A 15034-nucleotide genomic window follows, 5' to 3' on the forward strand; every position below is an offset into this window, starting at 1 on the left:
TGTATTGAAGACTTTTTATTGAGACGTTTTTAATAGAAAGAGAACTTTTTTTTAACACTGATAATGAGGAAATGAGGAATTAGTTAATTAATTTTTTATTTTATTTTTAAAAAAATGACATTTAATGCATAGAAGGGGATTGACGAAATTAAATTCCTATATTATAGGCAATTAGTTGCTAAGCTACCTTATGCCTCCATATAAATGCATTTAAATTAATGACATGAAAATTAAATAAATAGAAAGTTATTGAGTTGGCAATTTGTTAAAGCATCTTAATCAAATATTTAAAAGGAATGAATGTTTAATCTAAAAACTATAGAAAAATTGCAAGAGATTCTAATTTCCTCAAAAATAAAAGGATAACCGAAGACTGGCATGGGATTGGGCGGTAAACCTTAAACCCAAAGCCCTAAATGCAGCAGTAGCAACACACACATTTTTATTTATACATTTACCCAAAAAAACATCTTTATTTATTATTGTTAAAGGAAAAAAAAAAAGGAAAAAGAAAAAGAAGAAACAACAAAAAAACAACAAAAAAGCATTGTCCTACTACATGGAGTCGGCTGTATGAATTCTAAAACATCAATGTGCTCGATTTTGCACTAAGTCTTCTGTTAGGTCCAAGTACTTCATGTACTTTCTTAAAGTTTATTTCCAAGTCTTCGTAAGTCTTCTCCTACCCAAACTTTGGCTTGAGCCTCCGTCTCATAATCGCATTTTCTAACTAGCATTTGTAGATCTTTGTTTCCTATGTCCAAACCATCGTATTGATATCTTCAATTGCGGTCACTCCTACATTACCTCAGATATCCTCGTTTTTAATCTTGTCCTTTCTCGTGTGCCCACAGATCCAACGAAGCATTCTCATCTCTGTTACATTCATTTTTTTCAGTGTTATTTCTTGACTACCCAATCAGTGACGTAAACCATTGCTGACTTTATTGTCGTCCTTGAGCTTTAATGGCATTAGAAGGTCACACAACACACACCCAATATACTCTTTTATTTCGTCCATCTAGCTTCAGTGACATTGGACGATATCCTATAAAAAGAAGAAGAAAAATGACTTTGATTGCTTACGATGTCACACAACACTTATCGTCCATGCCAATGCATGCCACTGCCACAGAAACACTCTGATGACAGAGAGAGAGGGAATATTCTTCCAAATTTGAAACCGCCTCTCTCACTTTTGGATGCTTTTACTGAACGAGTGTGTCCATGGAGGCCACGTTCCATCCATGTCATGAATTTTAGTTCAGCCATTTTGTCTGTGTCCAAACAAATAAATTCAAATTTAATGAATTAAAGATTTTTTTTTTTAAATAATTCCATCCAAATTCCACAACCCTAACTGCACTCTGCATGCAATCCAGATGTGGTTACATATAACCTCCATTAAATGACGTTTTCATCCCCAGCGTGTCCCCCAGCTAGCAATGCCCGAGTACCCGACATGCGAAGCATGTCTACGTTTCAATATTATTTCCCCCCATCACTTTCCCCTCAAGCTTATTGTTCATTTTGTGTTCATCTATTTCTATGCCGTGCTTTTTGGGATTTGTGTGTGTGAATTGAGAGACTTTGAGTCATCCATTGATTAATTAGTTGAAAAAAATACTATGTGATTTGTGAAGTAGTGAAAGTCATTTTCGGCTGGAATTAAGGAGAGGGGACTTGACTCAAAGAATAATTTGGTGTAGGAACGCCAACCATGTCATTGGTATGATATATTTTATAAATTATTCTTTTTTTATCCAACTTCATGTCAGTCTTATCAAAATTTTCTCTCACTTTATTCAACTTCACATTAATCTTGCTCGATACATAAGAATTACCCCTAGTCGGACAACAACATCAAAATTTTCTCTAACCTGACTGTGAGGAGTGAGGACTGAGTAGAGGTTTGAAAATTTTGGGTGGTTTTGTTTTCGTATGTTTCCTTTGAAGATGCAATTGCTTATGTCACCCATTTTTTAATTTTTTTAATTTTATTTTTTTTATGTCAAATATGTGTCACCCATCAGATTCATACTTAGAAGTTATAACGTACGTCTGCCATTCCTTTGTTTTCTTGTCAAACCCTATTTATTTCTCTTGTTATAACGGACGTTTGCTTAGCTGATTCCCAGACCATATTGTGCATATATTTTTATATATGTTTTTTTTTTGGTCGAACAAATTTATATTATATATTGACTTGACTCAACTTTTTAATCATTCCTGTTGTTAGATATTGCTGGGCTGGGCACAGCTCCAGAAACCTAGCTTTCCTTTTTTTTTTTTATACAAAGTTCAAAAGTACAGAAGAGACCCAGAGAATGTGTTAACTAGGTAGTTGATTAGTCAAGAAAAAATTATATCACCAAGAACTTTAAGATTGAATTATAGTATATATAATTTTTCACATTTCACCTTTCATTTTCACCCAATCATGAAGTCACCTTGAAACATAAAATCACAACCTGCGCTAGACTACAAAGTCTGAAATTCTCTGTGGAGTATTTTTTTTCCTTTTTCCAATTGAAACTCCAAGGACAAAAAAAAATGAAGTGTCTCCTTGAGCCAGAGAAAAGCTGCCACTAGAAGACACATATCAGCAACAGAGTCCAACTGATCATCTTTGTATTCATATATATTCTCTCAGACCCCATCTCGTATATATCTAGCTCTCTCTCTCTCTCTCTCTCTCTCTCTAACATGAAAGATCAGGCAATGAAGAGGGTTGAAGGAGATGATCACCATCACCAGAGATCCTCATCTCTTAAGAGGTCTCCCTCTTCTTCTGTTGACAATGGTGATCAGAAACCCTACACGTCATCATTTGATGATGGTGATGGTGCTGGTGTCACTCCTATGAGAAGCACAGCTCTAGGGAAGCAGCTAGTAGTCCACGGCTATCCCCACCATTTTCCGGCCGCGCCCAGTCATCGTCAGATGAGCGGCAGCCTGTTGAAATCATCCTCGTCATCATCGGTTCCGGTGAGACCTTATGTTCGGTCCAATATGCCTCGGCTTCGTTGGACGCCTGATCTTCACCGCTGTTTTGTTCATGCAGTTGAAAGGCTTGGAGGAGATCAAAGTAACTTCAGCTTTTCTCCCAGCACAGACGCGCGCGCGCGCGCGCGCACACGCACACACACATATATACACACACACACACACACACACACATAGCAAATTGTTAAAAAAAAATTTATGGTTGTGTTCAATTAATTACAGGAGCCACTCCAAAGATGGTTTTACCGATCATGAATGTGAAAGGCCTCACTATATCGCACGTTAAAAGCCATCTTCAGGTAATCTGCGATCTAGCTAGATAACTACATCTTTTCTTTCTTTTTTTTGGTTCAAGAGATGGCTAGATCTTGTTAATCGTAGAAAAAGCTCTCTTTGTTAATTTGCTGTTTTCTACTTATTTATTTTGAAGAGGAAATTTCCAATTAATTAATTGGATAGAATAGGGTTTTTTTGTCTTTTTGTTTTTGGTATAAAAGAATGATAATAGATTATGCGAGTTGAACCATACAAAATATTTAGTCATTGGTCTACCATAGTAGTTTGTTTTACTCTCTAAATCCATACAAACGGTCAAAAAGAACCAAGACCCGGAGAATTAGTCATCAACTACAAAGTAGGTTACTTCTTTCCAACTCAAAGCGAAAACGATTAGAAAGAGCTAACTTTCCGATAGAACGACCCCATCCCCTATCTCTATAATTTCATTAAACAATAAAAAGCTATGATAAATAAATACGAGCATGAGACGAAGCCAAAACCCGCAAAAAAAATCAATACATCAATGAAAAAGAAAAACTGGACAAAGATTCCTCGAACCAAAGTCCAAGACCGCAAAGCAAAATGCTAATACATCCTCCCCTCATAGAAAAACAAAGCTCAGTATCAACTAACCTATAACAGGAAGTTGAGATAGATTATGAAGATAAGGAGCAGCAACACAAGGAGAACAAAATTCTCACCAAAATTACCTGGATGATCAACTCTATAATTAGCTAAGTAATCCGCCACTTGATCCCTTCTCCATAATTATGAGAAAATCGGATTCGCATACAAAATAAAAGCACCTTACAATTATGCCATTAAACACAGAATGACCAAGGCACATCATCAACTCTCGAGTCGAAAGAAAATGAACTATAAGAGAAGAATCACATTCAATCCATAAAATTTATCGACCCTCGTCCCAAGCAAAAGAGACAGCTTGAATATCGGCATGCAACTCAGCCTCCCAGGATGATGCTAACCTAAGCGAACTCGCAAAACAACCAAGAGCAAGTCCTTTGTGATCTCCAAAAATACCAGCCAAGCCAGTAGCCCCTAGTTGCATCATTTATATACACCTTAACCCAGGAACAGGAAGGAGGACTCCATACTAACTCAACCGTACGAGGAGCCTTAGTAGGACGACCTTGCACAACAATTGACCGAAGAATACATAGCACATCAACAGAGTTCTTCATGGAAACATTATTGATAGAAGTAACCTCAATTAATTGGAGCTTGATTGCTCGTATAAGAGAGGAGGCTGATTGTAGTTCACCCCTAAAACGTAAATAAATATGAGCCCAAATTAAATAAACACCAGCACCAATCATGCCCCACCAGCTGAATACCAAAGCCACAAACCAAAGGGTACCCAAAAAAATTATCAATGTCTTGATGAAAGCATATGACATGCAAAACCATATACTAAGCAAGCAGACCAAACTTTGACAAGAAATAGAGCACTCAAAGAAAAGATGAGAGGCAGTTTCATAGCAAGCACCTTAATTACATTGGAATTTCTTTTTTTATTCTTTCTAACGTTGAGGTTTGTGACCGTGGACAGATGTACAGGAGTATGAAGCATGAGCAAAGCATACAAGGTACACACGTACATACATGCATGCCCTCTCTCCTCTTCACTCTTGACTAATTTTCATCATTATTTGGGTCATTAAATTTATTGCACAATATATGATCAATATATATATATATTCCCTTCATCATGTATTATATATGTATAACAACGAAAAAGTATTGTTGTACTAGATGTGAATATATATAGTCGATTTGCTCAAAATTCCTCTTGATTTGTAATTCCTAGGAATAATGTATTTGTACGATTTTTCTATGATATTTGGTTCCTTCGAGATTATTCTCAAAATTGAAGAAGACCTAATTGATTTGCAACACGAGTTTATTGGCTTTTCTTTCTCCTTCTCTCCTTTTCATTTAAAAATTGTGTAATCATGAATGTTTTTGTCATTCTTTAAGCTCCAGCTAATAATTCAATTGAAATTTTGTGCAGCAGCTGCTATGGCAGCAAAGAAGAATGGTGTTTTGCTGATCTCTGAGCACTCTAACAACTCAACCTACTTAAAACCAATCAATATCGCTCAACCTGTTTGTCACCAAAAGAACGATGGGGTGATAAAAATGTACAATTATGGACCCTGCCAAAGCAATGAAACTTGTTACATTGAAGACCTTGCTACCAAGAACACCAGCCCTCTGGCCAAATGGTAATTGTAAATTAATTAATTCTTTTTATCTCCTAATTGACATTATTAATTAGTTATGTGAGATTTACATTCATGATATTTACAGGAAGGATGAGACGAAGCCATTAGTACCCTATCAAGTATCAACTAAAAGATACGAGCAGAAACCAAATTCTTTCATCATATTCAATGATCTACTCAAAAGATGCAGTGATAATATTGGACAAGTACTCCCTCTCTCTCTCTCTCTCCCTCTCTCCTATGACATTCTGGCTCTGAACAGTCCTTTAATATTCCATACCATGTGTATGAATTTTCAGGAGAGCAATCATAAACATTTGGAAGATTTACGCGGTACAGAAAGTGAATATGATGCAAGAATGTTTCTATCACTCAACTCGTCATCACCAAAAGCGTCCCGTGAACTGTTGAGGCTCAGCAAAGCCTCTGGAAATTCAGATGCTAATGATGTCTCTCTTGAGCTCACTCTTAACACTTAAAATCATCATGCACATTTTTATGCAGACAATGTGCGAAACTTGAAAGAAAAAAAAAAAGCGACTCTAGACTTAATTTGTACCTCTTTTCAATATTCTCCTCGAATATATGCTTCATGTGCAATTAGATTAATGACCGGATACCTTAAATTGACATTATCACTAACATTTACCTCTACAAAATGGAGTGAGTAAAAGGCCTCTGAGTGGCTAATAACCCACTTAGTCACTTGTATGCTTTTTATGCACCTCATTTGGTACAACCAATATCAGTAGTTGTCAGTTTTTCTTGTAGTGTGTAGTGACTAACAAAATAACTCCAAGTGCAAATAACGTGACTTATAATATTTCATTACAAATTAACGTCATAAAACATGCATGTCGATGGTGTGATTTTACATTTGACTTTCAAACCACGAGGGATACGAATTTAGTAACCTCTCTCAACTACATAGATGTAATAGAGGTTAGAAATGAAAAAAAAAAAAACATCATTTTGATGCAAACACACCAACAATACGTGGGGGCGGTTGTATTTGTTGGTAAACCGAAAATATAGGTTACTCACGTACATGAAGAGGATCTCCCTAATTTCAACCTTCATCTTCTCTAGTCTTGTTCTTCAACCTATAAATTCAGTCTCCCAACCTGAAGGGAAATGTCCCAAATCGAATACACACAAATCTTTAGTTTATTACTTCTCTCCTAGGAATAGCTTGAAATCATGGCTGCTGCGAAGGTTTTGATCATGTTGGTGCTTGTGGGTGCTCTAGCTACACTCAGTAGCACCACGGAGGCTGGGAGGGACGTTGCAATGAGCAAAAAGGGTAGCGTCGGCGGTGCATTTAAATTTGATGATGAAAAGACGTATGCATTTTTCCATCACAAGTTTCCTGGTTATGGATATCCATATGGTAAGAGATTTGGTTTTGGAGGTGGGTTCGGAAGCGGAGTAGGCTATGGTAGTGGTACCGGAGCTGCATCTGGTGCTGAATCCGGAGCTGCAACTGGAGCTGCGGATGGAGCTGCAACTGGAGCTGCAGCTGGGGCGGGGGCGGTTGAAGGGCAAGGAGCTGGCGGTGGATCGACTTGAGCACTATATATGCATGCAGCTAGCTGAATCAATTAATTAATACTAGTTGCTTAATTTGTGCTCATCATATATGGTTGGTGCACTAGATATGGAATAATTAATTTAAGTTACCAAATTTGAATTTTCTCTCTCTTTGATTAATTATCCCTGTTTTGTTCTTAATTTTTTATTTTGCTATGGCAATATTTAGATGGATCTTGAGTAGAAATGTTGGGGACATTGGGCCAGGGCAATCTATGAGCCCAGTAAGCCTCATGCTTTTGTGCTCCATGTAAGATTGGAATGGTCCAAATCTTGCATGGAGAGTAATATGCACACTTTTTTTTTTTCATCTTTTCTACACTTTTTTTCCCTTATTTATCATCATTTGTTCTTTTTTTATTCGTTAAATCTAGTGGTTAAAAAATAAAATATGCATTAATTAAAAAAGTGTGAATAAATCATTTTCTTATTGCAAAGAGATTATTTTTTTTGCAAGAGTATAACAATAATTCTATTTAAATATACAAAACTGACACACTTGTTGACACTCTAATATATGTGGACCATGTTATTATTGTATACGAGGCTTGCTTGTATTAGAAAGTCAAAATGTCCCATGAGGTTTTATTATTGTCCATCCTTCATCTGAATCATCCCCATCCTTCATGTCTACGATTTGTATAACTGTATGTTTTTGTGATTCTTATTAAATTAGTAGCACGACTAGCGTGTGACTCATTTATGTATTGGTGTGGAAATCACAATAGTACTACCTGGAAACAAAACTAGTTATCATCGAGCTTCAACTTCTCTTCAAAATGCATTATTAGTTCCAAACGACAAATAGTCCCTTAGTTTGTCTTAGTTGTGCAATTGTAGATTCTACGTAACCTATAACCAATTCGCATATCTACAACATCATCAATTTAATGTTGAATCACACGGTTAACTAAAAAAAAAAACCATAAATTGATACGATTTTAAATCATAGTGCACTTGAAGAAAATTAAAACCTCGTGACTCATTTTGTAAAACCTTGTGAATAGAGGAGAAAACCCGAATCCAATCCGACCCACAAGTCCTTGTGTTGTAAGAGTGGAGTGAAGAAAGCGATATGATCATAGGATAGAGGGGATTGGGGTTATTTTGTCAAGTTGTGCCATCACCACTCACTGACTGGCGATGGGGTGCTCTATCGATTAGGAAGGGAAGAACCCTCCTCCACCCACTACACACCCACCAACCCTTTTCTTTTTTCCTTCTTCCTTCTTTTTTTAATTTATCTGTCTCTGCGACTGTCTCGTACTTGGACTCAGAAATATAAAAACGCCACCTTTGTTCTGAGTTTGCAGATGCTCATTTGGGCTCTCAGTCTCAGATTTGCTTGTTTTTGAAAGAACAGATAACAGAGAAGACAACCCATCTCAGCATGTGAGTTTCTTATTCTTTTTCTCTCCTTGTTCTGTAATTGCATCTCATTGGGTATGTTTTTCTGGGAATATTATTTTTAATGCATCTCTCTCTCTCTCTCTCTCTCTCTAGATTAGATGATGTGAGATTAGAAGATCTGTGTGGTTGGTTTGCTTTCTCTTTGATGGTTCTGATATTTGAGATCCCAATGGCTTAATATTCAATTTGTTTTATTTTTCTTGAAAGAGGTTCTGATTGATTTGTAGCATTCTTTCAGTGGTTTAAAACTTGTTATGTTGATTTGGTGGATTCTCATATGCAAAGTGTGAAAATTGTATTGTAAAGAGACCTGCTTGATGAATTCCACTGTGTTTTTATACCATTTGGATGACTTTCGACGTCAAAGTTAAAAAATTTGGTGCTTAAGGGGAATGTCTCGATGCAACCACACTAACAAAACTGTATGAATTGCAATGCAATGCAACATTTTTGATCGATTTATCTCTCGTTGGTTTCTTCCTCACAGCAACTCATGACGCCCTACCGTGTATTGATTATTGTTGTTTTTGAGATATGGAGGTTTGGCTTGAATCGTTTGGTGCCCATTTAGAATATGCTTTGTTTGTAGGACAAGTTATAGAGGCGTGTCATTTCTAGTATAGCAGACCTATCTCGATTTTGTAACATGAACCTAAAAGTCAGTATGATTGATTATGTGTCTCAGATATTTCTGCTAAGATGAGAGGAGCGGGTTTGTGGCAACTTGGCCAGTCAATCACCCGGCGTATTGCTCAGGGTGATAAGAAGGCTGTAGCTCGTCGATACTTTGCCTCAGAAGCTGAACTCAAAAAGACAGTCCTCTATGACTTCCACATTGCAAATGGCGGAAAGATGGTGCCTTTCGCTGGATGGGGAATGCCTATTCAGTATAAGGACTCGATCATTGACTCCACTATAAACTGCAGGCAGAATGGTAGTCTGTTTGATGTCTCGCATATGTGTGGGCTTAGCCTTAAGGGGAAGGACTCCATTCCATTCCTTGAAAAGCTTGTCATTGCGGATGTTGCTTCGCTTGCCCCTGGAATGGGGACACTCACTGTCTTTACAAACGAGAAGGGAGGGGCAATTGATGACTCTGTGATTACCAAGGTTACCGATGACCACATATACCTGGTGGTGAACGCTGGATGTAGGGATAAAGATCTTGCTCACATTGAAGAGCATATGAAGGCATTCAAGGCTAAAGGCGGAGATGTCTCATGGCACATCCATGATGAGAGATCTCTTCTAGCTCTCCAGGTGAATCCTTTGATCAAATATTTACTCGTCTTTGTTGATTCATATTGTTATTGTACCGAATCTGCCATATACTCGTGTTTTTTAAATATTCACTTGCTCATTTGATAGAACTGGCGTGTATGATTGCGGTGTTGCATATTTGAAATTTGTCTTATTCAATTGCATTTGTTTGGAATCGTCTGATTCAATTGCTGCTTTTTTCCTCTTACAATAAAAAATTCAGTTTAAAAGAAATTTAAGCTAAGTACAGCAATTAGAAGGTAGGTTTTGTGGTTCAGTTGAAACTTATTGATGTTGATTTGACAAATAATTCGATTAGTTAAAACTGCTGCAGTTACGATAGTGAAGTAGGTTCACAATTGGACAGAGTTTGATTTTGCTTCAATGGCTGATTAATGTTCCTTATAGTAACAATGCACTAAGAGTTTTCTGATTTTTCGAGCAGGGTCCTCTTGCTGCCCCAACTCTTCAACACTTGACAAAAGAGGATTTGAGCAAGTTATATTTTGGAGAGTTCCGAATTTTGGATATCAATGGTGCACGCTGCTTTCTCACAAGGACTGGGTACGTTTCCCCTATCTCTTTTGTGGTCTTTTCCAAAGCGAGCAAATTACTTTCGACGGTGTGGGGATTATAGTTTTCCATCTGAGAATTCGGCTGATGACCCTTGGTTTATACCAATTTAAGGTTTTTTGCAAGTGCTCAGACTTTAGTTAGTTGTTTCTGTTCCCCCACGTAATTTCTAATAAAAGGATTGAAGATGACAAGTGAAGCAATTTTATTCTGTTATGTGCCTTTCTTTGGTGATATAAGAATTTGGCATTTCTATTGTCTTATTGAGTGAGCTGTGATTGACATTTGATTGTACTTTTCACTGAGAATTTTAGGTACACCGGTGAAGATGGATTTGAAATCTCGGTTCCTGATGAGAATGCAGTAGATCTTGCCAAAGCAATCTTGGAGAAATCCGAGGGGAAGGTGAGGCTGACAGGTCTGGGTGCTCGCGACAGTCTCCGACTGGAAGCTGGGTTGTGTTTATACGGCAATGATATGGAGCAACACACAACACCTGTGGAGGCTGGACTCACATGGGCTATAGGGAAGAGAAGAAGGGCAGAAGGCGGCTTTCTTGGTGCTGAGGTAATACTCAAGCAACTTGAGGAAGGTCCTAAAATCCGGCGTGCTGGTTTCATCTCTTCAGGCCCACCTGCTAGAAGCCACAGCGAGATTCAAAACGAGAAAGGTGAAACCATTGGGGAAGTCACAAGTGGAGGATTTAGCCCCTGCCTGAAGAAAAACATAGCGATGGGGTACGTGAAGTCTGGATCACACAAGGCCGGAACCAAAGTTAAGATTATTGTCCGAGGAAAGGCCTACGATGGAGCTGTCACGAAAATGCCTTTCGTACCTACAAAATACTACAAGCCATCATAATTCAAGCGCGCAACATCATCATCGGGTTTCTAATCAGTTTCTCCTTTGATTTCTTGATAAAACTTGTTTCTGTCAATGCTACTTGCTTATGGATGATCTTTTACTGTTACTGTTTCTTACCGACGTAGATGATGTTTTACTGTTAGTCTCACAGCTAAACCAGAGTGTCAAAATATGAAACATGACTGCCCTTCGTACCTACAAAATACATTTGACCACAATGTAGGTCACCAAGCATTCAAGGTAAGATAGGGCTTCAAAGTCAACATTTTAGGTGAAAATGAGCCGTCTAATCTAGACCATTTCTGGGAAGTATGATCATAAAAATACTCAACTAGGCTGCAAACAGCTTTATGTTGTTCAACTACTAAACTCAGAACTCCCACTCTCAACAAGGACATAAAATTTTGTTTTCAATAATACTCATTAAGAACAAACCTCAGTTGTTTTAATGCTATATAAAGCTTAATTCGATGAAGGAAACAAATTATAGTGTGCAAAATTTGAGTGCTAACACTAAATTTTTTATGTTACATCATCGTACAAAGAATCAAATGAATTGCTAGATTCTACAACTAAAAGAATCAAAGAATTTTTTCCTTTTGTTATGTTTGTACAAAATCTGATGAACTAATTAGAAAAGCTTGCAACCAAATTCGTCTATGGGTTCTCCGTTCGAACGATACAAAGCTGATTTCGATGCAAGTTCTCTGAGCTGCTCCAAGCTTCTTCCCAACTGCATTGCAACCTTCATTTCAAAAACCACCCCATTTTCTCTCTTCTCCCAGTCTTGTTCTCCAAGTGTTGCTTCAATTGAATCCTCCAACCTGTTGAAGAAGCCGGCGCAGTTCCTATACATCTCAAACACCATCCCTACTTGCCCGCCATGCTGAAAAGCATTCACTGCGCTAGCCAAAGAGCCTGCAGCCACTGCTGCAACTGCGGCAGTGGCTGATCCATGGCCTACAAAAGCGATCCAACAGCCGCGATCCCAGTAAGCACAGGGCCCGAAACTGCCAAAATCTTGTTGGTCTTTAATGCCAAGCTTCCTAATCTCTCATAGTCTTCAATGTCCTTGTTCTTCACAACTTGAATAATTTCTCTCATTTTGCTTTCAAGTTCTTCACTCCATCCATTCACATTATTTCCCACCTGGGATTTCGGTTTCCTTGGATTTTGAGATTGAACAACATTTCTAGGCCACCAAACGGCCGGCTCAAATTTTTTGGGGAATTTTTCGAGCATGGCACCGAGCAACGGAAGTGGGTAAGCTTTGTCAAGAGCCAAAACCTTCTCCATTGTCTCCTTCACATCTTTCTCAGTAGGATCGCGAAGAGCAAACACCGTCTCAATTTCGCTCTGGAGCTGCCTGAACAACCTCGTAGCATTGCGCTGCTCCTCGGCGAGCTGCGAAGGCTGGATCTTGTTCATGATAAGCAGCATTCCGGTAGCTGCGGAAAACAAAATGGCCGATGAAATGTTCAATGCCAAAACGGACGTTCCAGCAGCTGCATTAACTGCGGCCATTAAGGAAGCGGAGAGAGTGATCATGTTGATAGAGCTAAGTAAGAGTGCGTTCCAGTTATTGCGCTGCTCGCCGATGTTTGCGTGCATCTCCACTCTGTCCGCCACCGCCTCTAAGAGCGCGTAGAGCTGAGTTGTGGAAGCTGTAGGAGCTGCTGCTGCTGCTGCAGAGTGATTGTTGCCATACAAATCGGTGTTTTCGTGTTTCAGAACTTGTTCCTTCAACTGGAGGCCTTCAAGGACGAGCTTCGTGGTTGGTTTCAGGTCAGCGAAGCGGACTCTTGGGAGCTTGCGGACATGAATGGCGGCATTTATGGTTCTGTTTGAGGAAGAACGACGTGAGGGAGAAGAGAAGACAGGAGATGAAGTTTGGAGGGAAGCCATTTGATTAGTTGGGGTGCTGTGTTTTGTTAAGAGTGTCGAGAGCAGAGGATCTCTGGTGGGTTTTCAGTTTGGAGTAGTAGGAGGAGAGGGGTTGGGAATGGAAGAAGAGGGTGGGATGTGGTGGGTATTTATATGCAGGAAAGCTGAAAACTGAAAAGGGAAGAAGGGGTCAGATTTGGAAATATTGACTGGACTTGGTTTATTGGCTGACCTGATGCTACAGCGTGCTGCGTGACCCATTCCCTTATTTTTAATTTTCCTCTTCAATATTTGGTCCACTATTTTGCATTGCCTTCACTCGTTCTCTCTCTCTCGTCCCCATGCACACATGCATAGTATTAGCATGGGTAAGAATTCTTCGAAATTTAGCTCGTCAACGTTAGTATCCTATTTTGTTTAAAATTGTATTGGGAAAGAATTAAGTTTCTTTTTACAATTTAGAGCGGGAATCAGAGAAGTACAATTGGAAAAAGAATAAAAAGTTTATTTTCCTATCCCACATAGAATAGGAAACTTAACAAGAAGTAGGCATGTAAACCACACCCTATACTTATAAATAGGGTGCGGCAAGGCTAGAAATAAGAGGGAGAGAAAGCCTGAGACAGTCGAGAGAAGAGGGATTAGTGTAGGGTTTGCAAAAGTGATGTATGCTTTATTATTAATCAAAGAAGCTATGATTTTGGTACTAAGAGAAATTACAGCTGAAAGTAGGCAAAAGTTCTGCTTAACCAATATAAATCTTGTGTATTTCAAGTTATTCTCTAATTTGCTAAGTTTAATCTATTGCCAGATACATCAAAGAACAAAATCAAGAGGAGAGTCAAAATTCTGACAAAAATTTCATACAACATACATTACACAACTGAAAACTTATATATAAACCTTGAGGTGGACACGACTAAAACAATACGATTAACACTGCTCAATGAACATGACCTTAGTAAAATGCTTAACTATCAAAATGCACCATCAAGTATTTCAAAAGTATGGCTTCATCTTCTCCTTTTGCAGCTGTATCACTTTTCCCCTCTAAACTTCACATTACCGTAGTTCATCAACTCCGTGTGTTAACTAATTAATTTTTTTTATTAATATGAGATACTAAATATATCATCAAAATGTCATTCATATTATTAATATCATGCCATATCGTGGAGCAAAAGTTATTCGTTACTTGACGAATTTTGCAAACTGGTGTTATGTGAGATACAAAATAATATTAGATAAAGTGATACGGTTGCAAAGACATATGGTAAAGAGATACGATCGTGATAGTTTAGCAGGCATTTTGATAATTAAATATTTAGTAAAATGACATACCTTTTCTCGTTTTTATAGTGTTTTGCATGTTGATTAATTAACACAAACATAAAAGGAGTAAACCAAAACATTACCTGTGTTCACCGTTAACGTATAGTGATTAGAGGATACGCTTACTTGCGTTGTACTCTATTTAACAACTTGGTTTAATAATCTAAATTCCAACTTACAAGTTTTCGACCTCTAAATTGAAGTGGTCTTTGACTCTTTCTGTCTCTATTCACCAGCATGGTATTTTTGTAGGGCCTACTCTACAATATGTTTTAACAAGTTGTACCGTCTATCTTTTAGAACATCATTCATAGATCATTATTTGTACAAAATAGACAAATTCAAAATTATTAAGACATTCATTTGTAGTGAAGAAAATTAAAAAACTAATTTCTATAAAAAATCCAAAACCCAATGTTTATGTGGTCACATGATTTCATATTTGAGTAATTTTTGGTAGACTTGATTTTTGAGGGAAAACTTAAAACATATACGGTTCAGATCTTTGTAATATATTTTTGGTACAAACTGGCATTCCGTTGAAATATTTAACGGGGCTGCAAACAGCTTTATTTTGTTCGACTACTAAA

General features: G+C 37.9%; 3 protein-coding genes and 1 pseudogene across 3 annotated transcripts; 3 read left to right on the plus strand and 1 right to left on the minus strand.

Annotated features, from left to right (window-relative positions):
• Positions 1 to 1686: 1686 nt before the first annotated feature.
• On the plus strand, positions 1687 to 6067 carry LOC103944062. Its single transcript, XM_048582158.1, has 6 exons — positions 1687 to 3088; positions 3229 to 3305; positions 4856 to 4892; positions 5318 to 5531; positions 5617 to 5737; positions 5831 to 6067. The coding sequence occupies exons 1-6, from the start codon at positions 2707 to 2709 to the stop codon at positions 6008 to 6010; spliced, it is 1011 nt and encodes a 336-aa protein (XP_048438115.1). The 5' UTR covers positions 1687 to 2706; the 3' UTR covers positions 6011 to 6067.
• Positions 6068 to 6731: 664 nt separating this feature from the next.
• On the plus strand, positions 6732 to 7100 carry LOC103944052 (glycine-rich protein 5-like). The gene has a single exon (XM_048582654.1). It carries the CDS (start codon positions 6732 to 6734, stop codon positions 7098 to 7100), a length of 369 nt encoding a protein of 122 aa, XP_048438611.1.
• A 1119-nt stretch (positions 7101 to 8219) lies between these two features.
• Positions 8220 to 11370, plus strand: LOC103949713 (aminomethyltransferase, mitochondrial). The gene is made up of 4 exons (XM_009360862.2): positions 8220 to 8513; positions 9217 to 9791; positions 10237 to 10355; positions 10679 to 11370. The coding sequence occupies exons 2-4, from the start codon at positions 9231 to 9233 to the stop codon at positions 11223 to 11225; spliced, it is 1227 nt and encodes a 408-aa protein (XP_009359137.2). The 5' UTR covers positions 8220 to 8513; positions 9217 to 9230; the 3' UTR covers positions 11226 to 11370.
• A 335-nt stretch (positions 11371 to 11705) lies between these two features.
• LOC103944044 lies at positions 11706 to 13223 on the minus strand (annotated as a pseudogene).
• Positions 13224 to 15034: the final 1811 nt, after the last annotated feature.

The sequence above is a fragment of a genome, unplaced genomic scaffold (assembly GCF_019419815.1).
Source record: "Pyrus x bretschneideri cultivar Hongxiangsu unplaced genomic scaffold, Pyrus_bretschneideri_v1 Contig19, whole genome shotgun sequence".
Lineage (NCBI taxonomy): Eukaryota > Viridiplantae > Streptophyta > Magnoliopsida > Rosales > Rosaceae > Pyrus > Pyrus x bretschneideri.